Source organism: Ixodes scapularis, unplaced genomic scaffold, assembly GCF_016920785.2.
Source record: "Ixodes scapularis isolate PalLabHiFi unplaced genomic scaffold, ASM1692078v2 PGA_scaffold3__209_contigs__length_174095766, whole genome shotgun sequence".
Classification (NCBI taxonomy): domain Eukaryota; kingdom Metazoa; phylum Arthropoda; class Arachnida; order Ixodida; family Ixodidae; genus Ixodes; species Ixodes scapularis.
This window is the reverse complement of record NW_024609868.1, coordinates 154,253,962-154,276,134: the sequence shown is the minus strand read 5'-3', so window position 1 is coordinate 154,276,134 and position 22,173 is coordinate 154,253,962. Positions and strand designations below refer to the sequence as shown.

Below are 22,173 nucleotides of genomic sequence, written 5' to 3'. Positions count from 1 at the left end.
TATATATTTGTAAAAGCCTTCCACACTGTTCCTGTGTGCTTTCAAGGTTACTGTTACTCTTGTTATGGATCCAGCCTTTTTATTGAATTACCGCTTTTATCGAATTTTTTCGCCGTCCCGTTGACTTCGTTATAACTAGGGATTACTGTAATGGTTTGGTTCAGTTACGGTTCAACATTCTGGTTTGCTACACCATGATATTTTTAAAACATTTATCCAATCAGCCCTCCAAAAGATTTAACAATGTTTTTGGTCACACAGGAAGTGCATGCATGCCTAATTATGGTTATTGTGATGATTGCTGTTCTAATGTCCTGGTCTAAAAAAAACATGCTCGCCCTGATTTCACGTAAAAAATGAATGACTAAGTAACTCAAACAGGAGCTTACCACGCCCCTATCCACAAGAAAACGCTAACCTGTTCTTACATTTTCTATCTATGCACAAAATCTGAAAGCTTGAAAATTTGCACACACCATAAGGGAACATCGTAATCTACAAGCGCAATGCGCTGGGCCAAGAAGCCCATTCATCTGGTCCACTAAATCTCTAACACAATAAAAAGAATCATTGTATATATACCAAATATGAGCAGGAGAAATCAAAACTCAAAACATTGCCATTTATTATTTTTTTTAAAGAAATGTGTTTCTTTAGAAGTACAACAAACTCGTCATCTTTTATGCCAGTGTCTGTGCTTTAAATAAACTTTCTTCGTGAGGCGCCGAGGAGGCAGTTGCGTCGCATCGGCGAACGTGTCTCCTACGAGCCCCGTAGTTTGCCCCTCCCAAAGAGGAACAGGCAGATTCTGTCGACCGCAAATGCGCACAACAAGTCGAAAGCCAGCACCTGCAGGATGATTGTCTGCATCTGGAAGTATACGAAAGAATGCAGCACGTGAATGATCGCAGAAGATGCCCTTCCCACATCTTACTGAATGAACTGGAAACTGCTCATAACCAAAGCCCGCATATATACAGCGTTAACTCGTTACAACAGATCTGGTTACAGCTAGGGGTGACATAGACCTTTGTTGAACCCGAGGTTCCACTGGTTCGGCAAACCTTCAAACTTTTGGCATAGTTCGACGAAGGCCAACCTTTGGACAGTGGGCTCATTTCTTAAGGGGGGGCAATGGGGAGTCGACTTATAATTGAACCATAGCATTCCACCATCGGCAAAAACGAAACAATCGCAATATCAAGAACACCTCGGCTTGTTACGAGTTCAGCAGGCTGTACCCGTAGCCTTGTGTCATTCTGTGTGCTCATTTTACGAGGTAATTTTTTATTTTTTATCTGCACGACGAGTATTATTGATATTAATTCGCAGTTCAACCCGAATGTGTGACAGTGAACGCTGCATGACACACCCTACCGCCCAACTCCCGGGTCCCGGGGTGGCGGCACTCGACGTAAAAGCCACTCCAAAATGGCTGCTGGAGCAGCCTCGCTCCTTGCTGCTTCTTTTCGCATGATTCACGGTCGCACGTCGTTTGATCGAGTGTCAAGATCATGCTGGAGTGCCAGCTATGTTTCTCTGTATTGACATGCGTGATCCGGGCAGTTTAGATTTTTAAGTGCTCGTTTATGGCAATTTATTTAAAAACAACCAACAACTGCCCTGCTGGATGCAAGTTTGACCCGTCAAAGCGGGTGATGCTCCAGTGGAGTCTGCAACGGCGTAGTATCTTAACCCTGACGGCAAACTAAGAGGCCTCGCGGGCCAAAGTCTGCATAGGTCTGGACACCTTGCGGAGTTAGAGGTCAGGCTTGCAACGTACGTTGCAGGAGTGCGCGATCGGTTTCTACCCGTGACGTGCGACGCAATCGCCGAGCAAGCGCGGAAGATGCGGTTCATGTGGATGTGGTTGATGTTTGCAAATGGCGAGATTGCGTTGGACGATGCTGATGACATGCTTTGAGAATGTGGCCGCAACGACGGGAACAACAGCACTAGTGCGGACGAATCGTAGTCTCTAGTCGCAGACGGAGTGAGAAGTAAAATGTTTCGCCTCAGTGCGATCTTCCTAACTTCGATAACGATTGGGCATCTTGTAAGTAGTTCACCATTCTATGATGGCGGACTCTCTTAAGTCAACTCTCATAATTCAAACTGTCTTAATTCAAACTTAAGGAAAATTCAAACTAACATGCAGGTCCCATCCTATGTGTCTCTGTAGGAGGAAACTCCTGGTAATTCAAACTTTGCTTTATTCAAACAAATTTTAGCTCCCCCTCGAGTACGAATTAGCGATTCGACTCTATTTCAGACATTACGCGGCTTTCGTTTGGTAGCGGTGGCATCCATTTCGCAACCGGCTGTTGCGGCACTCGGCACCTCGTAAGTCTCATACGACCCAAACCGCGCAGTGACAATTGGCACAGCTCAATAATAGATCACTACCTTTTAAGCTTCATATGTTTCAATAAACCAGTCCTTTCTAACACCGTATTTACACAAAAGTCAACCAACAGAAAAACAAAAAAAATTTTGATGCGCATTTTACTGCGAACAAGTGAGAACGGCAAAGTATCTTTCAAAAGCCCAGCCTCCAACTTGCGATTGATGCCTTCTGGCGAGCTTTGGCTGCACATGCACGCGCGAGGTGCATGAGATGCCCAGGCGTTATCGGAACTAGGAAGTTCACGCTGGAGGCAGGACAACTGAAGCTGCTCCCTGTTGTTCCCACTCCATCCGCGACTAGACTACGACTCGCCCGCACTGGTGTTGTCAGTCCCGTCGCCATCACTGCTACGTTCTCGAAGCACGTCGGCGGCGTCGTCCAACAAAATCTCCCACTTTCCAAATGACCGCATCTTCCGCGCTTGCTCGGCGATCGCGTTGCACGTCACGGGTTGGGACCGACTGCGCCATCACAATTTAAGATCCGGTGCCACTGCACACTCCACTGGAGCATCACCCGCTCCAACAGTTCAAACTTGCGTCCAACAGCGAAGTTGTTGGTTGTTTCAGAGTGAAGAATGGCCATAAACGAGCACCGAAAACCTAAACTGCCCAGATCACACGTGTCAATACACAAAAAAAAACATAGTTAGCACTCCAGCATGATCTCGACACTCGATAGAATGACGCGCGACCGTGAATCGCGCGAAAAACTGAAAAGACGCTGCGGGAAGTGAGCCGTGAGGCTGTTCCAGTTCCAGTTCCGGAGTGGCTCTTACAAGAAGTGCCGCCACCCCCGGAAGTCAGGCGCGTGGTGCGCTGTTCCCGTCATACATTCGGGTTAATTTGCGAATTGCTATCAATAATACTCATTCGTGAAAATTTAGAAAAAAATAAAGAGTTTGTAAATTGAACGCGCATAATAGCGCAATGCTGCAGGCACAACTGGCTGAACTCGTAACAAGCAGAGGTGTTTTTGATATGGTGACTGTTTTGTTGTTTGTCGGAGGGTGAATGCTTTGGTTCGATTATAAGTCGACCCCCTACTTCACATTTTCAAAAATTGAAAAATGGGTCGACCTACATTCATGTAAATACGGTCTCCATTTACATTTTGCCAGTCTGACTCACTAGAACAAACTCCAGTCGATCCACCTCAAAGTCTGCAGTAACAATATCTGCATTATGCAGATTCCTCTTACAAAGGACCAAAATCTTCATCACCATCAAGGTCTGTTGTGACGAGTCCATACTGCATCTCCGTTCCTTCGAAGCGCACAAATGCTTCGAAGGAACGGATATGCCCGCGCCTTTTCCCCCTCGAACTCGTCGCCAATAGAGTCCCGCAGCGCTGCCCAGGTAGCATTCATGTCTCCGCGAGTATGTCTCGCAGTTTCTCACAGTGAGTGCGACGCTACTGTCATGGACAAGATCAGAACGGCAGAGGAGCTTCGTTTCCCCCGCGCTTGGCCAAAACCACTTCGAACACCAGGACTGCACCTTTCCCCCCAAACATCGTCACCAGTGGATGCACACAGTGCCACCTGCTCCGCATCGGCATCATCGCCAGCACGTCTTGCGGCGTTTCACAACGAATGCGACATTAGCGCGCGGCAACGCCAAAAGGGACGGGTCTGCCACTTGGCGGCTGCTCTCGTCAGGCTGGGCATCCAGTGACGACGACGTAATGCCTCGTCTTCTCGGCACTATCGATGCGGGGGAGCCCCCAGTGCACTCACGTCTCTGGGGAAGTGGACAATCTCGAACTGCCTGGCCACGTCCGGCATGATGCCGGCCACCAGGCTGACCACGGAGAGCCCCGAGATGAGCAGGCTGTACAGCAGGGGACGGTTCTCCGTCAGGCTCTCCATGAACGGGTAGCCCTGGGAACGTGGGAAGACGGAAAGGGAAGACGTTTACGCATTTAGATGCGGATGACTGTGTTCTTTATCGCCATGTTCCTAACGATGACGAAGCACGCAAATTTGCATTAAGATTTTAATAATGTTACTCTTTCGTGCAAAAATTGACTCGTGGAACTAAACCCTAACAAATAAAAACTTCTGCAGGTTTCGCAGCGCGTGCCCTGTGCCGTATACACTAACCGACGTTCAACTTGAATCCGTGGAATCATGTCCATATCCAGGTGTAACTAGGTGCATCATCAACTTTAACTTGGGAACCTCCTATCAAGATGATAATCGGCAACTCAAACAGCTTGCTGGGATACCTACGACATAACTTCAGAAAGGCCCCAGTTAAACTAAAATTGCTTCTTTATAACATTTTTCGACGCTCGAAGTTAGAATAGCAGCCTCAATTTGGGATCCTAACCACGCCATCCTGCATAGGGCTCCTGAACTACAGAGCGTCCTCCCAAAAAATTTACGAGTTTTTTTATACCTCAAAAATAAGTTGTGCATTGCTGAACGCTCATTCTCCGCCCGAACGTAGCCCTAGCAGCCTGAACCAGATGCCAAAGTTTCAGAACTAACCATTATCTTATTCAAAAGTTATAGCAGAGTTTATGAAATTTATTTATTTATTTACCCTAAGGGCCCTTCAGGCATTGTATAGGGGGAATTTATTCACCTCAAAACAACAACGGGTGAAAAAAACAGATGGCCACAACACACTAATAAAAAATGAAAAGACAATACAAGAAGACGTTTGCAGGATCCAAAGTTGTCATAACGAAATAACAAATATAAATTGAGACAACGACTTAGGCTTTCTGTGAGATGAAAGAAATCAACAGGTCCAAAAAAGATTGATGTTCCTGTATGACTGATATGTTGCTTGGCAAGGCATTTCATTCATTAATTGCAATGTTGAGCGGGGAGTAGTATTTGTATAGGTTAGTACGGGCAAACACAGGATTTACTTTGTTCGGATGGTCAAAACGGGGAAAGATGCGAGTCGTTGGCACAACGAGATTTCGGCGAAAGGAACATGAACCATGATATAATATTGTGAAATAAGGAGAAACATGCTATCAGCATTTTTGTTTCGAGGGACACCAAATCTAATGAGTCATTAATACGTATGATCACATGTTATAAACCGGGCAGGTTTATTTTGTAGCGACTCTAAATCATTGATCAAGTGAACTTGTGGGGATTTCATATGACTGAGGCATATTCTAATTTACTTCTAACGTCGGATGTATATGCTAGTATTATAGCATTACCGTCAACTAGAAACAGGTGTCTTCTCCGGAATCCCAATGTTTTAGAAGCATCCCTCAAAGTTGGTTCAATATGAAGATTCATGACAAATTTGGTGTCAGACGAACTCCTATGTATTTGCTGCAGTAATTCCTCGTTATAACGAAATCACTTTTTTCGAAATACAGTTGAACCTCGATGTAACGAAGTCGGTAAAATTCGCAATTTACTTCGTTACATCGAAATTTCGCTAAATCGAAATTTGGCTTTAGCATGCGAAAAAAAAAAAATTCCGAAACATTTTACGGGTATGAAAACTCACCGAAAATGACATTTATTTAGGGGCAAAGTAGTCCGCGAGTTTTGCTTGCGCCTTGTCCGACAGTAGCAGCGGCGTCGGCGGCGTCATACGGCGTTCGAGCGCCCAGAGCGCTTGCACGGCATCTTGCTGCCCATGCGACGCCGTGTATCTCCTCAGTACGTCCATTGCGTCGAGCACTTCCCGAGTGCTCGTGATCTCGGCAGTTTCTTCAGGATGGCGTCCAAAACGTTTGCTTTCTCATCCAAAGAAAGAACTTTACGTTTCCTTATGGCAGCAAGCACGTAAGTGAACCACCCGGTTAAAAAATAAAGCTGTTTAGTTTAGGCGTTTAGGCGGTGCCAATGTTTCCAACCTACACAGCACTCTTGACCGCACAGTTTACTTGCCCCCTTGCGCCCACAGTGTGCTTGCGCCTTTGCTTTTAATCGGTCTTTTCGGTCTTCTCCTAGATGGCACTGCCCGTGCCGTCGCGCGGATCGCACGGTCGCGCTATCACGTCGCTCCCCCGCTGAAGTTGGCTCCCGCGCTACCCGCGGTACAGTGGACTATGATGATCAGTGAATGTCAGTGGTGATGCTGTTATGCCGTGTTAACTTTTTGCTCGGCATTTTCTGGCCAGCCTCGCGGAATCCGCTTTGCCGCATGCCTCGCCGGCGCTACCGGCGCCGCATCCTCGGGCAGCCTAGGAACGTTGGAAGGCCTGTCCCCGTGAAGTAACCTATCAAGCGCTCGCGTTTGCGCATAATTTTTTTTTTTTAACCACAATTTTTTTGCGAAGTTGTTTTTTAGAGTTGATTTATTTATTGCCTTCTATGGCAATGGCGCTTCGTTATATTGAAATAGCAGCAAAATAGACTTCGTTATATAGGGGCTAAAAATACATGGGGTCTACGGGCAAGAAATTATGAAAAATAAAATACTTCGTTAAATCGAGGATTTCGTTACATTGAAGTTCGTTATATCGAGGTTCGACTGTATCGCTTTTATCGAAATTCAACGTGGTCCCGAACGACATGCGTGCATTTTGAACCAAAGTATCCTAAGGGTGTCGGCAACTGACCACGCTAATTACAAAGGCTGAGGTGCCGAAGCATGCAAGCCAACACGAAGGTGCATGGAATCCCTTGCGTTCCTTCTCCCTTCTCCACCCAGGCAAACGGCAAACTGGGAAAACGGAGTAAACGCGTGATGGAGGGCAGAGCTGGCACAGTGCCACTTCCAATGCCAATGTGCCGACGCGGGGACGCGGGCAGGGAGCAGCGTACACGTTCCGACACTAGTCTCAGCACCCGTGGACAACGCTGCCCAATTACTGTCGGATTCAAGCCAAGGGAGCGATGGAGCCTGGAGCAGATCATCCCTTCGAGAGCCCCCAATGCTTGCGCCTGCGGCGTACTACGTGCACACGTACGATGACGGCGACGACAGAGAGAGCCTAGATTAAAGTGAGAGAGCAACTCCAACCATGGAGAGAATTTGCAATTTAATGGCAGACGCATCCTGTGAAGATTGCTGCAGCATTTGGTTGCCTCGTGGCCAGCGCGGCGAGGAAACCAGGCGGAGAGGCGGACACACTTGCAGGCGGTGAACACTTTTGATGATCTTGCAGTCTGCAGCTGGCTGTGCAAACGCGGCCCATAAACCACGGGACTCCGATGGAGCAGTTGCCCCCTCTCTCAAACCTAGGCTCTCTATACTGACGAAACATGAACTTGAGCTGGAGCGCGAACTCCGTGCCGTGCACGCTTCTGTTTGCATCGTGTTCCATGTCGGCGTCGCTAGTTGCTTTCTGCTGAAGCACCGATTCGGCGGCTTCTCACCACTCAACAATGATGAGTCCAGGCACCTCAACGGGGAAGACGAAGGCAACCTCCTTGAAACAAAAGTGCATAAACGTAAAGAATGCCGTCCGCCGTCGGCATCCTCCGGCCGTCGCAGCTGTCGACTCGACGCGATCCGTACGTAGCTCGCAGTATCTTCTTCCGATCGGAGCTTCTCACAGTTTGCGAGAAGCGCCTCTGATCTAGCAGAAAGCGCGTGCAGGGGAGCCTCGACCGTTTTCTGCACTAACAATAAACAGGTGCCCCTAAAGACCCGTGTCATCCATTATATTGTTTTCTCTTGCGTGTTACTTGTATGGTGTTTAGATACAACGAAGCGGATAGAGCAAAGCAATTTCCAATTCCCGTTGACTTGGTTGTAACTGGTCTCAACAGTATATGATATTCTGGCAATCTTTGTTCACATTGTTGTGTGATGCTACTGCATGATTTTCTTGCTTTACTTTGTTTGTGGAAGACATAACTTTTCTTGTTTCAAACTGCTGCGCACGTTTACTGTTTGTATACTTTGCCACATCTCTTTTTTGTCTCGTTTTTATGTTTTCTTTCCCAATCCACTCTACAATGCTCCAGCACTGGAAGGTATATAGAATAAATAAATAAACAAAAAACTTCCGCCTGATGTACGACAATGACTGTGTTCTGATGGCCCTTTTGTTAGGTTCCACTTAGCACATCTACTCCACAATGACTCAAACAGGTGTGCATCCTTTAAGGTTAAAGGATGCTTTAAGCTTGAAGGATGCCTTTAAGCTCAGAGCAATGAAAAGTTGTCTGCATCTTGCAATGTATAAGAGAGAAAAGTGGCAGGGCAGAGCAGGTACACACCCTATAGTTGATTGCAAACGTGGACACCTGGAGTGCCATGGAGATAATGTAGACCGTGCTGTTCAGCAGGGAGGGCTTGAAGTCAGCCTCCAGGTCTGAAAACTTGTCATCCCTGGAGAAAAGAAATACAGTGTTAGGCACAATACAGACGAGTGATCATCGTCAATCGTCCTCCAATAAAATTGAGCGACTACAGCTCCGAGCTGTCTTTAATTGTTCGCAAGATACTTCACTTTTAACGAAGGGGGCCAAGATCCCGAGGAAAGTGTGACACAATGCCACAAAAACAAGTTAAGAAATATGTAACACGGATTTGAGGGGAAACAGAACACAAAATTGAGAAAACAATGCAAAATTCTTTCCCAAACAAGAATCGACCGAGCCAAGCGAAAGCTCGCGCCGCAGAACCCAGGTATCCTGGGTTGCATCCCCTGCCAATTTTGATCTGGACGAGCATCATATCGGCGTGCGGTCGTGTATCACTACCGCGTGATGCACGTTACAGTGATGTGATTGGCCTAAGCCATTTTGGCGCACGTTTCAGAGCAACAAAACAGTGTTTTGGAGCAGCAAATGTGGCCTTTGGAGCAACCAAAACAGTGTTTTAGAGCAGGAAAAGCGGCTTTTGGAGCAGTCAAGACAGTGTTTCGGAGCAGCAAAAGTAGATTTCGGAGCAGATATTTTTAGGAAAATAAAAATATTTGTTTTAACTGCTGTACAAACGAAGGGCACTTTGTGTTGTGCTGTGTTCTGATGTGACGTGTTGTGACAGAACTCCCTGCTTCTGTTTTTACTGCTCCGACATCCCACAAGTGTACAGTGCTGTAGGCATTGCCAAGCAATTCCGAAAAGCCGCTTGCCACCATTTTACTGGTTCCCGACGTGCCAGATTTTCGTCAAAAATAAGCAAACGTAAAACAATGAATTGCAAGCGTCCCAGCGGGTGCCTCAGTCACGCAATGATGTTCGCATGCACGTGAGGCCAACTTCGGCAGGATTGCTGTTGGGCATGCTTCGTTGCGCGAGCGCAGACAACGGCTGTCCAATCGAAACCGAAACCCATGCCCCTCAGCTCCGTCGCTAACTTGTCCCCAAAATTGTACACAAAACGTAACTTTCAAGCATGCGACAAAAACAGTCCAGTGGCGCGTGCTTGCTAGGCCGGCAAGCAAGGTACAAGCTAAACACACAAAAAATAAAGAACCTGAGTGCATTGATGCAAGAAATTGCGAGCCAGCCTCAAAACGTTCTTAGAGCGCTTTGTGCAACGACTGAACTCAAGACAAACAAGCACGCTGTGCGGATTCACCGTGCAGACAATGCCTTCTTTGCTTTAGCTCACTTCTCTTCACCAACTTTCTTATACGGCAGATTTTTCATGTACCGCGGTCCCTCTCGAAATAAGGACCATCGAGCGGAATCTAGATAATCAATACTTTGACAGAGCAGTCTTTGAACTAAAGATAAATTTTTGTGGTAACGTATGATTTAAACAAGAACACAAACGTTGATGAACATGCAACGGTACTTAGTTTCACTTTAGATTGTGATGGCCTGGAGCTGAGCCGGTTGGTTTTGACATGCTTACTTAAAGGAAAAGTGATGGAGAGGAGAACTGAAAGAAGCACACTGCTGGTTCTTTCATTTTAGAAAGTACCATATCTGTGGTGATGTGGGGACGGCAACATTCAACGTCGCGCCACCACGGTGACTGAAAGGCAGTGACCAAATATAGTTTTCCCACGGCCGTTGCTTCAGCTCTCAAAGTAACTCCTGCCGCTCAAAAACGTGGTTTCGTTTCACAGCATGACGCCATGGCTGGTACCCGGCACGCTAGCGTTAGAGCGTCTGTACACATCCGCGTCTATCGCTGGAAATATAAAAAAAAAGAGACGAGAGACAAGACCCACAAGACGAGAGCGCGAAACGCGAGACGCCGGGAAAACCATGCAAGACCGGGTGGACAATTGATGCACGGTACTCTGTGTCAAGCGGCCGCTTGCACCACATAACACACGCCTGCTCAATTAAACTACTCAGTTTAGTTTCGGTTTTAAAAGGCGACCTAAATTGGTCCTTTGGCGCAGGCTTGGCACAGATTACCGTGTTTATTCGAATACAAATCGACCTTTTTTTTTTTTTTTTTTTTTTTTTCGGAAATCGTGACCAAAGAATTTCGACACTTACATTCGGGACCAAATTTTGCGACCGTACCGGAGGCATGAAGCTATCGAGTCACCGAGCCGGCGTTGCCGTAGAGCCGCGCCGCTTCTTGTTTCAAAAAGCTTTTGGTAACCGAAATGGGCTGCCGCCCGCGGTGGCCGGTGCTGCTATCGCGCGCACCCCTCGGGAGTCGGATTTCGACATCGCGCCTCTAGCGTTCCCCTTGCTGGGCAACGGGGAAGGAGAGGAACGCGATGCGCCATGCACTTTACCCTCCATCCCCGCAAACGCGCACACAAAAAAAAAAAAAAAAGATGTTACTTTTGTTAGTTGCTTGAGGCGGCTCGGCTCGCGTGTTGCTCATGGCGACACGGCGGCTTTGCTTGCGTCTTTGTAGTTTGTCTTTCGTCGCTTCGCACCTTCTTTCGTTTCTTGTCATTTTACAACGGTGTCAGTGAAGTATTGTTGCGAATTTGCGAGGATGTCTACCCAGCTGACGAAGCGTCGGACGGCGATGACATGTCCAGAAGTTCTGACGGTGATTAAGCTTTTGGCATCGCCCCGTGATTTAGCTGAGAGTGATGTAAATAAAGGTTTGTTTCTCTCTTTTGCCCAAAATTTCCCCTGTTCTTAAAGATAAAAAAAAAGATTGACCTAGAGTTGAATTATTTTTTTTTTTTTTTATTCTCGGTGGGTCCAATAAATAGGGTTCGACCTATTTTCGAGTAAATACGGTACCCATATTTTGGCGAAATGTAGCAGGATGTAGCAGGGTTAGCCCCTTGGCGCAGCTTGGCGCAATTGGCGCAGCAATCACATCACTGACGTTGAAGACCCAGGGGCCGGCGGCTGAAGTAAACTAACAAAATTTCTCATCTACAGCCAGTGTTGCAGCACTTCAAAGACAGACCAACCTTACACTGTCTAATGACTCGCTCACACTTGCGGATCTGCGCAAAACCTGACGCCGGGCAGCAAAATCCATCGCCATCGGCGGAATGTTTAGCCGCGAAAGTGATCAATCCAGGACCGAATTTTTTCTCGTGCAGAAAAAGTTTATGCGCCACCATGGCCAATCGTTACATGCGGGGGAAATGGTGTCTGCTAAGTCGCATCCCGGTCAAGTTGCAGGAGCTGCCGCCGGAGTTGCGCAAATGGCGCCATCTTGCCGATCTCACCAAGTCGGCAGAAATACTCATTGAGACTAAGGAATAATCCGTCCCTTTTCGTCGACAGGCGTATGAATAACAGTGCCCACAAGCTGTATCTGTGGAATAAAACTGGCCCAGAATTTGCCGTCAATGGGGCATGTACGCACCATCTCCCGTTTGCTTGTCATTCTATTACCGCATTCTCGTATCGTCGAGAAAATGTTGGGCATTCTCTCGGCACTGTGGAGTGTTAGCTGTTTCGTATCGCGTAGCGCCCAAGTGTTGACTGTGGGAGGAAGCCTGAAAGAGTAGCTTCTCTAACGACACAAGGGCCAGACATTGTCTCCTCTGATATCCTAGAGACAGAGGAGAAAGTGCGCGGATGCAGCGACGTGCGGATGCAGTTACGGATGTGAATGGCGCAGTCTTTTCACGCTTAGCGAATTTCGTCGGCGGCAAGAGAGTTTTTCTGAAGTGTAAACGAGGCATAAAGCAAACATCAATTTTCTTTTAGGGGCGAAGCTCCTTAGGGTCTAGCCTTGTCCGGCGTCCGTGCTCACATCGATCTTGCTGGTGCTCGTGAGCTCACGTGCTCGTGCAGGGCAAAAAAAAAAAAAAGATGATGAAAAAAAAGAAAAAATGTTTGCGCAGTCGACAGGATTCGAACCTGCGCGGGGGAGACCCCAATGGATTTCTAGTCCATCGCCTTAACCACTCGGCCACGACTGCAGGAGGAATAGGGGGCTCTGAGATGTGGTAGAAACACAAGAGCTGGGGACGTCATGGATGAAACGTTGCATGCAGCCTCTCAACGTCCATACAGGAGAGGGCGCTGCGGTCAAATGCGTATATAATCGCGTTAAACTTTGCATGCATTGGCTCAACGTTTATAGACGAGAGGGCGCTGCGGTCAAATGCTCAAATGCGTATATAACCACGTTCCATACCACACATTCCCTTTCTGACATGGATGAAAACGAACGAAAGGCTCGGCATGCTGCGGCTCAGCGTCTACGCAGACAAGCACCACGGACCACCAGCACCACGGACCACCAGAGCTTCGCCCCAATCAACATCATTCACCACGTGGAGATGTTTGTAATTTTTCTAGGTTCCCCAGGACCGTGTCCGTGTATGTCGACACAAACCTACCTGGACAGCTACCGCCATCTATAAGCGACGGCGGCAAGCACACAACTAGCATGGTTGCCGCCGTCGCTCGTAGATGGCGCCAACCTTTGCAGCTATCATAGGAGAATGGATAGTTGGGCGGCGTGTTGGTGGGAATTAATCGTAGGAAACAGCGCGAAAAACAGACGACGACAAAGAAGAAGCACAGAGTGTGTCGAGTACAGCTCCGCTGGTCTTCCTTCTTCATGAGAGTGGAAAGGCTGAATGATTTTTTCTGGAATTCATAATTATTTTGCTATGCCAAAACTGGGAAGTGTGTGGGTAACTACATGAGAATGTCATGACCATATGATGTGATTTGAAATTATGAAAGAGATTCAAAGGAGCCACATGATTGCAGGAAAGCAAGCGAAACCAACACATTCTGTGTAGTATATACAGGCTTTAACCATGGACTCAAAGATAAGAGTTCCCTTTCGATACTAAAGAGTGTGGTGCATTTTCTTAGGTGTGATGTTCAGTTTAAACCATCCCGGCATCGGAGGAGAGCCCTGCTCACTTGGGAGGAGACCTTGAGGTGGCTTCCTGGACCAGGTAGATCAAGCTGACGAAGTGCACCGCAAACTGTAGCAGCACCGTCAGGAGGGTGTAGAAGTTGAAGATGTTGGGCAGGGGCCGGTCCTTGGACAGGGTCTTCAGCGGCTGGGGGGGAAACAGAGGCACCGTGAGCTGGACCCCTCTCCGACGAAATCTAAAACTCTGCGAGGATGCGTCAAGGGCTCAAAGCGGTGGGGAAGAATGCCGCTTAATTCCCCAATTTGGGGGCTCGTTCACCTCACTTACTAACAGGTTAACCTTTTTTGGCCACGAGAGTGATGAGCTTCCAAACCATGCGGCAATCAAGAAAATGTGCCAATATGGGTCGCTTACACGCATATGAGCAGCAAATCGGGCTGTAGTCGTTAGAAAATAGCGTATTTGCACAATTCTAATATGCACGTTTTTTCTCCAAAAAAAGTGCCCAAAACTACCGTAAAATACCGGGCAAGCGTCCACTCAAACTTTGGAGATAATCGCAAATAAATGGGGGATGGGCGCTTGTCCGGTCATCAATTTTAGATATAATAAATGTAGTGTGCATATTTTCTCAGATCTTACAAATTTGGTAATGGGCGCTTAATGTGGAATGGGTGGATCCGCGGTATTCTACGGTACACGAATCGAAACCAAAAGCCGAAACTCAAAATAAAAACGCAATACTCGGTATAAGGTGGCTAACTTCATCGGCATCGTGACCATTTGTTTACATTCGTCACATTGGTCTTAGTATCATGCGCATTCTCTAGCATCTACGAACTTGTGTCTGCCACTTTAAGATGGAAAAACAAAAGAAATTCCACTAGGAGGCTTTATTTAAACGAAAGGCCATCATACTGGTGGGAAAAGAAAACAACGGAGCAGCACTGCGGGGCCTCGCAATCCCAGCGACCGGACGAGCTCGGAAAGTGTTGTTTGGAAGCCGACCCTCCCAGAGGCGACGGTTGCACGCTCGTACAAGCGCAACAAGCCCGGCACTTGCAACGCTTTATACGAAAGCAAGGAATACATCTGTGGACGGTGAAGAACCATCGTCGAACTCTCTGACCATGGCGACTAGTGGACATTTCTTTTTGTTTTGGCGCGCGTTTCATAAAATCTGTTCTATGAGGCACAGTTCTCCCTCACCATAGGAAATTGCTTTTTCCAAATGATCAGTTTTATCAAAGTTCAACGTCGTTCCGACCAAAGTGCATGCATTTTGAACAGGATTATTCGAAGTGTATTGGCGGCCGACCACGCTTATTACAAACGCCGCAGTTCCAAAAGCATGCGAGCCTACATGGAGGCGCGCGGAGACCGTTGAGTTCCCTTCCCCTTTCACAGAGGCAAACGGCAAACTGGGAAAACGACAAACAAGAAAACAAACCAAATGGGTGATGAAGGGCAGAGCGCGCAGAGCGCTGCTTCTGATGCTGATACGCCGACGCAGGCAAGAAGCAGTGGGAACAGCATCCACATTACGACACTATACTCACTGCGCCCGCGGCCGGCATTGCCCAACTCCTGTCGGAATCGGGTCAAGGGAACAATGGAGCCCGAAGAAACCCGGAGGAGATCATCCCTTCGGGAGACCTCGACGCGTGTGCCTGCGGCATGCATGCACACGTGCGTGGTATGGGAGAATGGGAGTGTTTATTGAGAGTTGCTCAGATCTGCAAGGTTGAGAAAAGTAGCCAGTCCAAGTCCGAAATTGCCAAAGAATTCAACATTCCGGCAACGGCTGTTCGACACTGTCCACCATTTTGCGGAACAACCGAGGCATACTGGACGGGTGCGAGAAATTTCTCACTCAAGAGAAAGTGCACCCGCGACCCGAAGGTGAAAGATCGCCAAGTGTTTCGGACATGACGGATTTTCTCTCATGAGCATGCTTGCCGAGCGAGCACACGATTCCCAGAGCTGCTACAATCTCTACAGGAGTGTGTGAAAACATGTTGGCGAAGGCACCGAGGACAACTCATTCGTTAGCGCTTGTCGATGCGGACGCTCCCATTGCGGTTCCTGCCACGGATGCTGCGATTGTAGATCTTGCGTGCGGCTGGGGTAAGCAAGAAACAACGTCAGAGAGGCACCTCGGGAAACGCCGACGACTGTGGAGACGCAAAACATCCTACGGTTGCTGCGAAACAAAGCGCAGTTCAGTGAAAGTGACGGTGTTCTTGTGTTGCCTGGACCAGTTTGAGGAGAACTGACGCCCGGATGAAATTATCGGCAAACTCCACTTCATTACTTTTTTTACTCTGTAAAGCAGCCGCTTGTTGTATAACCAAGGTTTTTTTTATTAAATATACGGTCAGCGTTCCTCAGTGTTCCTGTCCACCTTCGAGGCTCTTGGTACTGTTTTTATGGTTCCACAGCTTTTATCAAAATACCGCTTCTATCAAATTTTTTTGCTGTCCCGTTGACTTCGTTATAACGAGGGATTAATGTATGCATTGCATGCATTCAATCTTCATTATTTTATCTGCATAGTAGAATCGGCAGAAATTCACATTTTGAATCTATGGTAGCTAAATCTGCCAGTGCGTTAGAATTAGGGGCGCATTAGAATTTGTGCAAACACGGTATCTTTTCATTCTTTCTAGTCTAAGATAAAATTGTGAAGATGCGGCTCTTACACTAGTATAGATGGTGTGACAAATTTCTCTGCTACAGGCTTCTGTTATACAAAGAAATACCTTAATGAAATAAAGTCATACCGAGGGGTCAGAAGCTTCATTACGTAGCAAAGATTATTACACCGAGGTTTTCATCCTTTTTCGGCCACACAATCCCCCAGGGTCTCAATAGCTTTCCAGTTTCCACTGCAACATGGCTCATAAAACAAGGCAAGGCCACAATCCATAAACAAAAAGAGCATGTCTGCTGAAAATGCAGCCAGATATAAGGAAGGTCTCTGCACAGATAAAGTCTCTAAAATAAAAATTTTCCTCAAAGTATCTCAACTTTTTTTTTTTGCTTTTTTAAATTTTTTTGTTTTTTACAGCAAAAAGCAGGAAAGTCTTTAACCCCTTAAGTGTCAAATTTTTTTTTTTACAGAAGTAACCTAAAAGTGCTATATTTTTTTTTATTTTGAATTGTTGTTCCTCTAGTATTACACATAAAATTTGAAAAGTTTATTACGCAAAAATCAACGGAGGCGAAAAAAATATCTGCCAACTAAAATGAGTGCTGCCATCTATGATGAGCGCTGCAAAACTACTCAAACGAGCCTAGCTCGTCCGTGGAATTGAGAGCTACTGAAAAAAACCACTGGACGAGCTGAGCTCGTCCACGGCATTTTTAGCGAGAAAGTGGCCGACAAGCTCAGCTCGTCCAAGGCACTTAAGGGGTGTAGACGCTATAGGGGCGCCACTGTGTGTAAAGAGCGCGGGGGGCGTTACCCCCTGTGAAAGAACGCATAAAAGCAGCAGCGGGGACGCCGACCAGGGGAGAGAGAAGCGGGGCCTGGAGCGAAAGGTACACGCTGCGGCGGTGTCGACAAACGACCTTGTTAATACTAACTTCATGTTTACAATTTACTAATAAATGTAGCTTCACGTTTTCCGAAATCCTGGCTCCGTGTTGTTCCGCCGGGTTGGGCACGCAGCAAGGCAACTTTCCCACATGGCGCCCAACGTGTTTTGCTGCCCTCCTGTCGAAATGACGCGGGTCTGGGGTTTCATCGCTAGGTAAGATTTTTCAACCGTGGCGTTTCTCTTCGAAGTAGTGCACCGTGTCGGCGTTGCGTGTATTCACGACAGCGCGATTGCCCGTTGAATTGGAGCCGCAAAGCATTGCTTAATCACGCGGGCGACGCTTTGGGGGCATGTTAATCTTGCGTTAGTCGAGTTACCGTCTGTTGCCGCACACCCTTTTTCTTGTCTGCTTTGCGTTTGTTTTTTTCCGCCATGTCTCCCACACTACGGTCCGAGACGAAGGATGGCGAAAAGCCCGAAGCAAGCGGGAATCCCGGAACGAGCTCGGCGGATGCGCAAGCCGAACTGCTTTTGAAGGTGGCAGCCATGTGTGATGTGGTCACACAGCGCCTCGCCGTCCAGCATTCACGTGAGCCGGAGCTACACCCCCAGCTGACGGTGCCGGTCTACACTCGCTACGGCGACACCAAGTCAGTCGCTGACTTCTTGGGTGAGTTGGACACCTACAAAGCCGCCTCGGGCGCCTCGGAATCTCTCATTATTAAGAAAATACTTCCGCTTGCGCTACAGTCAAGTGCTGCGTGTTGGTTAAGGCTGCAAACTACATTCACGAGCATAGCAGAGTTTGAGCGGAGATTCCGAGATGAGTTCCTGCCCCCTGGTTACGAGTATCAAATTCTGAGAGAACTCGAGTCCCGAACGCAACATCCGAACGAAAACCTGGTTCAATATGTTCGCGCAATACAGGAACTCACAAGAAGGGCGAAACCTGATGCCCTCGAGTCGGAGAGTATAGCTCGGGTCATAAGGCAATGTCACCCAAAATACCACGCCTACTTACACGGCCGCACCTTTGGGACCCTTGAAGAGCTGGCCCGGCATGCCCGCGGCACAGAGGAGATCTTCCTCGCTAAGCAGAATTATCTGCCCCCGCCACTGCCAGAAAACTCTCTTGAACCCGCATGTGCTTGGACAGGCGCCGAGGCATACCCGACACAAAGACCTCCACGGGACGGGCATAAAATGGCCCATGAAAGCAGCCGGAGGCACTCCAGTACTGGTTCAATGCGGGGCCACTGGAGGATGTCCGAAGAGCGCCCTGGTGCAGGTGGCTCAGGCAGGTATTCGGACCGCTGCCACAATTGTGGACAGCGCGGTCACTTCCAAAGAGAGTGCCCAAATGCATCGTCAATGCAGAATCAAACAAATGGCGGAAGGGCTGGAAGTGGCGAGAGGGATTATCAAGTCCCGGCCAACCCTCGAGAAGTAAGAGGCCTTGAAAATCCGGGCAGTAACAGAGAAACTCAGTCGGGAAACTATTACGGCCGGCGTCGCTGAATCCCAGATTACAGCCGACGACGGCAAATACGACAGCTGGGAACACACAAAGGGTTACGCTTGCTCCATCCGTATGTCGATTGCAGCCTATCGCAAAAATAATCGAACCGCGCATGACGATTACCTTGCTTGGTTTTTCTTTTGCCGCGCTTTTGGATACGGGGGCCGCTATCTCGCTTATTGGTGACGACGCACATGAGCTATGCAAATCTAAAAGAATAACGCTCCGTCCATCTGACACTCTTTTGCAGCTAGCTTCTGGTTTCGCAAAACCAGAAGCTAGCTGCAAAAGAGTGTCAGATGGACGGAGTTAGGCTCAAAATTTCGTTCCACGAAAAGACACGGCGTCAGCGCTTTCTTTATCTACCGGGGCTCGCCGTACCCGTAATCTTGGGCCGAGATTTTATTGCAGGCGAGAACATGACGCTTGATTTCCCTGGTGGAGGCTACCGGCTAGGAAGCCAGACGGAGCTCACTCCGTTTACCAGGCGAGAGGACTGCATTACCGGCCCAACCCTCCCGACCCACTTCACAGCGGCCCCAGCTTTCCTGCCTGCAGGCATTAACGCTGCACTACAGAAATGCCCGGCCAATAACCTTCAAAAGATTAAGCTGGAGGACGTCCTGCGGCCGTTCTCTCCGATGTTCACGGAGCGGCCAGGAAAGACAGACATCCTGCTGCATCGGATTGAAACCGGTGACGCTCCGCCCTGGAGGTGCAATCCGCGCCCCATCAGCGTGCACAAAAGGGAACTCCTGGACACGGCACTCGAGGAGATGATTGACACCGGTGCAGTACGTGAGTCAAAGAGCCCTTGGGCGTTTCCTGTGGTCCTTGCTCCAAAAAAGGATGGAACCGCCAGGCTTTGTGTAGACTACAGACGCCTTAACGACGTGTCTGTACGGGACAGTTACCCTTTCCCTAGTATTTCCTCTGTAATGTACTCGCTCGGTAACGCGACGGTGTTTACAACGCTCGATTGCAGCCGCGGGTTCCTTCAGACCGAGATTCACCCGTTGGACGTGCAGAAAACGGCGTTCATCTGCCACAGAGGATTATTCGAGTTCACCCGCTTGCCGTTCGGTTTGTCAAACTCGCCAGCGAGTTTTCAACGTTTGATGGACGTTGTACTTGGCGACGCAAAGTACAACTTTGCAATGGCATACATGGATGACGTAGCTGTCTTCTCGCGCACGTTCGAAGAACACGTCGAGCACTTGAGAATAATACTCGAGCGAATGCGTAGCGCGGGTCTCACAATTCACCCGGGAAAGGTGCAGTTGGCCGCGCCAAAGATCAATCTTCTTGGTTTCGTGGTTGACAATGGCACACTCCGTCCTAACGAGGAGAAGGTTCGCGCGCTAACGGAGTATCCGTGCCCACATGACGTGAAAAGCCTGCAGAGGTATCTTGGTATGATTGCATTTTACAGGGATTTTATTCCCTACTGTTCCGAGATATCTCAGCCACTCAATCACCTCCTTAGAAAGGGCATCAAGTGGCACTGGAACGTTGAACAACAGAGTGCATTCATTGCCCTCTCGGGGGCAGTGACTGAAAATGCTTGTCTGCATCTTCCTGATTTTAAACCAACCTTTCGTTTTGCAGACAGATGCAAGCGATATCGGCGTGGGTGCTGTTCTGCTGCAGGAGCATGACTGTGTGCTTCGGCCAGTTGCCTTCGCAAGTCAGACACTTACTCCCGCCCAGCGGAACTACAGTGTGGCGGAAAGGGAATGTTTGGCCATAGTATATGCGTTAAAGCGGTTTGACATGTACTTAGACGGCGCAACATTCCAAATTCAGTGTGATCACTTAGCACTTTCATGGCTGAAAAGGCTTCAGAACCCTGCCGGTCGGCTTGCTCGTTGGGCGCTTATGCTACAGCGATACGACTACACTATCGTGTACAGACCTGGTGCAACAAACAAAATTGCTGATGCTCTTTCCCGCGCCCCCCTCCCTGAGGAGCACACGCAGGAAGGTCCGGGCCTGGTTGCTGTCGCCATCACAAAGCAGGAATCACCTGAATCACGGTGGGGAGCACTGATCACAAGAGGGGAACTTCTCAAGGCTCAGCAGGACGACGGGCTGTGTCAGCGGGTGACCGCCTGGCTGGCAATAACGAGCACGGTTAATGGAGCGAGTGACGAGCAATTCGACTCGTACTTGCTGAGCAGCGACGGGCTCCTGTTGCGCTACATCCCTCAAGCTGATGACGACCCGAGCAGCTCGGCGTTCCGGACTGTGATACCTAGAAAGTTACGTAAGTCTTTCATCACATACATGCACAACTCCGCACTAGCCTGACACAGCAGTGGGAGCGAAACGTATGATAAGTTGTCCCAAATTGTGACCTGGCCCGGCATGCAGCAAGATGTACTGAGGTATGCGCGTAGTTGCCCGTCATGCCAGAAAGCGAAGCCACGTGGTGGTCAACCCCCAGGCCCCATGCAACCGATCGTAAGCCAGAGCCCTTGGCAGATCTGTTGTTGCGACGTCATGGGCCCATTCCCGCGCAGTCCTCGCGGAAATCAGTACTTGTTCGTGGTAACGGATCATTTCACGAAATGGGTTGAGCTGTTCCCTTTGCGCAAACTGGACTCGCAGAAAATCTGGGATTGTCTGCTGCAAACATTCGCGCGCTTCGGATTCCCGACGAGTTTGATTTCCGACAACGCTTCTTATTTCACTAGCAAGGTGTTCGTGGATGCGTGTGCGGTGCTGGGAATTGAGCATAAACGTACATCACCGTATCACCCGCAAGCAAACATCACTGAAAGGGGGAACCGGAACCTTAAGATGATGCTCGTTGCGCATACCGATCGCCACAAGGACTGGGACGCGAAGCTCCCAGAAATGGCCTTCGCCACTCACACCACGGTTAACCGGTCGACCGGTCTCAGCCCTGCCCAGCTAAATTTTGGCAAAGAACTTGCCTTCCCGCTTTCGAACGCTCTTCGCTCAACAGAACCCACGTCGCAATACCGCAGCTACTCGAAGTTTGCAGACGACCTCCGCAAGCGCTTCTCGGACAACCTCAGAGAAGCTCGGGAGAGCCTCGACGTCGCCAGACTGCAGCAGTCCGAGCAGTACAACCAGGGACGCCGAAACCTGCAGTTTGAGGTGGGAGACCTCGTGCTCAGGCGCACTCATCCCCTGAGTGATGCAACAAGGGGATTCGCGGCCTCACTGGCAAACAGGTGGGAGGGTCCATTCCGTGTTGGCAAAAAGCTGTCCCCGCTCACATACACACTTATTTGCTGCTCCAGTGGTCAGTCCACAGGACCAATTCATGTCACCGACCTAAAACTATTCCACAGCCAAGAAGATTTCTCGCAGGATCCAGCAGATGGCAGCAGCAGTCGGGTCCCTGATTCCCCCTCCCCGCCACCCCGGCGGTACAATCTGCGACGTCGGTGACAGCTAACAGGGAGATCACGAAGCGACTAACAAAAACATTTGTTCTTCACCCTTAAAATTTTGAACGTTCTCCGGTTCATACCCCATCAATATGTTCTCCTTTTGAGAGGGGGGGGGGTAGTATATCCCACCTGAGAGCACTTATTGACTTTTATTTTCAGGGG

General features: G+C 48.7%; 1 protein-coding gene across 2 annotated transcripts in view; it reads right to left on the bottom strand.

The window, feature by feature from the left end:
• Positions 1-601: 601 nt before the first annotated feature.
• Positions 602-22,173, bottom strand: part of LOC8031038 (endoplasmic reticulum transmembrane helix translocase) — a 105,496-nt gene continuing 83,924 nt past the window's right edge. For both annotated transcript variants that reach the window (XM_040210932.2, XM_042292648.1), the window contains exons 22-25: positions 13,569-13,711; positions 8,565-8,676; positions 4,146-4,289; positions 602-870 (exon numbers count right to left, since the gene is read on the bottom strand). In XM_040210932.2, coding sequence (XP_040066866.1) covers positions 763-870; positions 4,146-4,289; positions 8,565-8,676; positions 13,569-13,711 — 507 coding nt within the window. In that variant the 3' untranslated portion in view covers positions 602-762. The remainder of the gene's footprint in view (positions 871-4,145; positions 4,290-8,564; positions 8,677-13,568; positions 13,712-22,173) is intronic.